General features: G+C 46.4%; 1 protein-coding gene across 1 annotated transcript in view; it reads left to right on the top strand.

Annotated features, from left to right (window-relative positions):
- Positions 1 to 2,547: 2,547 nt before the first annotated feature.
- Positions 2,548 to 3,087, top strand: part of RASGEF1C (RasGEF domain family member 1C) — a 71,415-nt gene continuing 70,875 nt past the window's right edge. The window contains exon 1 of the mRNA XM_044659816.1: positions 2,548 to 2,718. Coding sequence (XP_044515751.1) covers positions 2,548 to 2,718 — 171 coding nt within the window. The remainder of the gene's footprint in view (positions 2,719 to 3,087) is intronic.

The following is a 3,087-nucleotide window of genomic DNA, read 5'->3' on the forward strand; positions in this document are numbered from 1 at the left end:
TCTCTCCTGGCACACTTTCATATTACCCAGGCACAGTTTGCATGCTGCTGAAGTCCTTGGCTTTCAGGGAAGAGCATCCTGCAGGGCAGATCTCAGAGAAGGGAAGGCTCTGTCTTCCTTGGGAGAATCTTAAAGGTGCCTTGGCTTGGCTGCCCATGGGGGAGATGAGGTGTGACATCCATGCCCTCTCCAAGCAAGGAAACGGCAACAGGCAATACGTCTGGTCTGTGTTAAAACTGGCTCGGCTCAGGGATGGCTCTCTGTTGGATTATTAGAGACATTTATTTACAAAAAAATTCTCTCCTTAATTATGGGATAAAAATATACTGCTGGGGGATGCAGGCAGGATTTTTGATAATGGTGTCTAATTAAGAGTTACACCAACAGTGTAACTGTTAACAAGAACCATTGCTGGCATCTAGTCCAAATTGTGCAGATGCACTCACCAATGGGGTCCCTGTAGCGAGTAATTGCTGTATTCAAGGGCGGCTCGGATGCTGCCTGGGAAATAAAGGACCACCACCCCTTCCCGCTTGTTCCTTCTAGCCCTCAGCTCTGCATCTTGTTACCATGGAGATAATCCTCCCAAAGATGACAACCAGGCAGTTGAATGAGGAAGGAATCTGAATGTGCCCTGGTGCAAAAATGACCAAATGTGAGACTCCAAGGATGTGAAGAAGGATTCCCAGTCATCATTTGTGACAACCATCTCCAACCTTTTCTTCTGCTCATTCATTCATCCATTTGTTCAATAGACATGGAGCACCCCACTTTGCAGAGCCCTATTTTTGGTGCGCTGGGAGAGATAGATACCTGAGACATTGGCTTTGTCTTCTAGGAGTTCATAGTCTAAGTGGGGAGAGAGGAGAGAGAGAAGGGAGAGAGTCTGTTGGAGGGATAAGACATGGACACATGAGTACATAGACACGGTGTCCCGGAGCTTCAGAGTAAGAGGATATCTGAGCTGGTGGAGGTGGGAAAGGGAAAACTGGAAATTCCTTCCAGTAGCAGAGAATCCAGTGAAGCTCTTACTTTGTGTCAAACACTGTGCTGGCCATTAAGGGATATAAACACAAAAATGAACACACTCCCTGCCCTCAAGGTCCTGGAGGTGCCAATTCTTGACACAAGGGAGGGAAGGGAATGAACTGAACCTTGTAAGCTCTGGGGGGTGGGGGAGGGAGGGGACCAGAGCAGCTGTGGCCAGGTTAGAGAGATCACTGAGGTATTGCTTCTAGTGGGCTGATCAATGGTGATCGACCTGCCTTGGGGAATGTAATTCATTGGAGAGCAGACATTTATTTATGTTGGTGTCTGCCTAGGCAGTGGAAAGAAAGAAAGGAAGATGTCCTCAGGCACAGAACTTGATGCAGAAAGCCACTTCTTTTTCATGTGTTAAGTAAAGAGCCTGGTAAATTGAACAGAGAGCTGTATCACAAGCCATTCTGTGTGAGTGGTGGCTAGTTTTTCACTGGCTGGTGCAAGGGGTGTAGAGACAGAAGAATGCCAAAGTAAGTTGTAGGTAGGACATAGATGACCTTGAATGCCAAGCAGAAGAATTTGGATTGTTATTCTATGTGGGGGGGGGCAGGGTGGGTAGGGGTGGAAGGGTTTTGAGCAATGGGAGAGGAAGACAAGAACAGAGCAGAAAAGGTAGAGTTCGGCAAAAGTTAAGATCAGTGTGGGTTGCACTAGTTGGAGAAGACAGGTATGAAATTCTCAACATAATTGGGTTGTGTCAGGGCAGAGAAGCATTCCCAGCAGCTTCTTGCTTGGGATAATGAATGAAATTATCAGATGAGTTCCTATAAGCACACTCATTCTGGCTTATTTTCTTCAGAAAAATGGACCTGTTGTTAGCCATAGAAATGACTTGAATAGATTGACGGGAATAGATTCAAAGCTGAAAGCATACATTCTGTGAGACAATAATAACCTATCAATCCTCTACCTAAGTGATAAGCTTCCCAAACCACCTGCTTGTCTTTTCTCCTCCATGTATGCCTTGGTGTAATACTGCCCTGTGGGAAATTGCATGGTATAATGTGCTGAATGGTAGACTTGGAGTTGAGAAGGTCAGAGTTTGAATCTTTGCTCAGATGTTTACTAGCTCTGTGTCTTTCAATAAGTCATTTAATTACCTTCAACTTCAGTTTCCTCATCTATAAAATGAAATGAAATCATACATGTGATATGCTTTGCAAACTTTAAATTCCTATATCAGTGATGGCAAACCTTTTGGAGACAGTGTGCCCAAACTATACCCTCAGCTCACAGATGCCTGTGAGCCCCCCTCATTGCCCCAGATGGGGGAGGGGGGAGGAAGTTCTTGCATTGGGCTGCTGGGAAGAGGGTAGGGGCATGTGAAAAAATGTCCTCAGGTGCTGTGGAGAGGAGAGCAGCCCCCCAGGCACATGTGCCCACCTGTGCCATGGGTTCACCAACACGGCCCTGTATCAATATGAGTTATTGTCATCATTGTTGATGCTGTTGTTGTCTCAGAGTCCACCTCCTTCTAACTCATGTCCCTTGGTGTTTCAGGAAGGTATGCCCCAGACGCTGAGTGCCACAAGCATGGTGACTCCCTGTGGCTTCAGCCCCCACCTTCATCCATCTGGGGAGCAAGGAGGACTGATCTTCCAGGATGGAAACCTGAGCTCAGCATCACTTGATGCTTTGATCCAGCATCTGATCCCCACCACTGATTACTACCCAGAAGTAAGAGATTAATTAGATGGGGAATATGATAGGCATCTGCACACAAAGAAATCCCAGCAAGTTCTGTGGAAGTGGGGGAAATTTTTTTACATTGACTGAAACAGAGTTAGAGAACAGAAAGAAGGTAGGGATGATCACATCAGTCCCTCCAATCTGGAACATTGTGGTGACTGCTTAGCCTTTTTGTGGAACGAGAAGGGAGCATTTACTTCCTGGGGCAATGAGCCCCTGGGTATTGTACACTGGACACCTGGATGATGGGATGGGCCTTAAAGGCCCTCCCTCTTTTTATAGATGAGGGTTCTGAGCTCCAAGGAACTTAAGTAATTTGCTTCTGATCACACAGGTGATCAGAGTCTGAAGTAGCCC

The sequence above is a fragment of the Gracilinanus agilis genome, chromosome 2 (genome assembly GCF_016433145.1).
Source record: "Gracilinanus agilis isolate LMUSP501 chromosome 2, AgileGrace, whole genome shotgun sequence".
In the NCBI taxonomy this organism is placed as follows: domain Eukaryota; kingdom Metazoa; phylum Chordata; class Mammalia; order Didelphimorphia; family Didelphidae; genus Gracilinanus; species Gracilinanus agilis.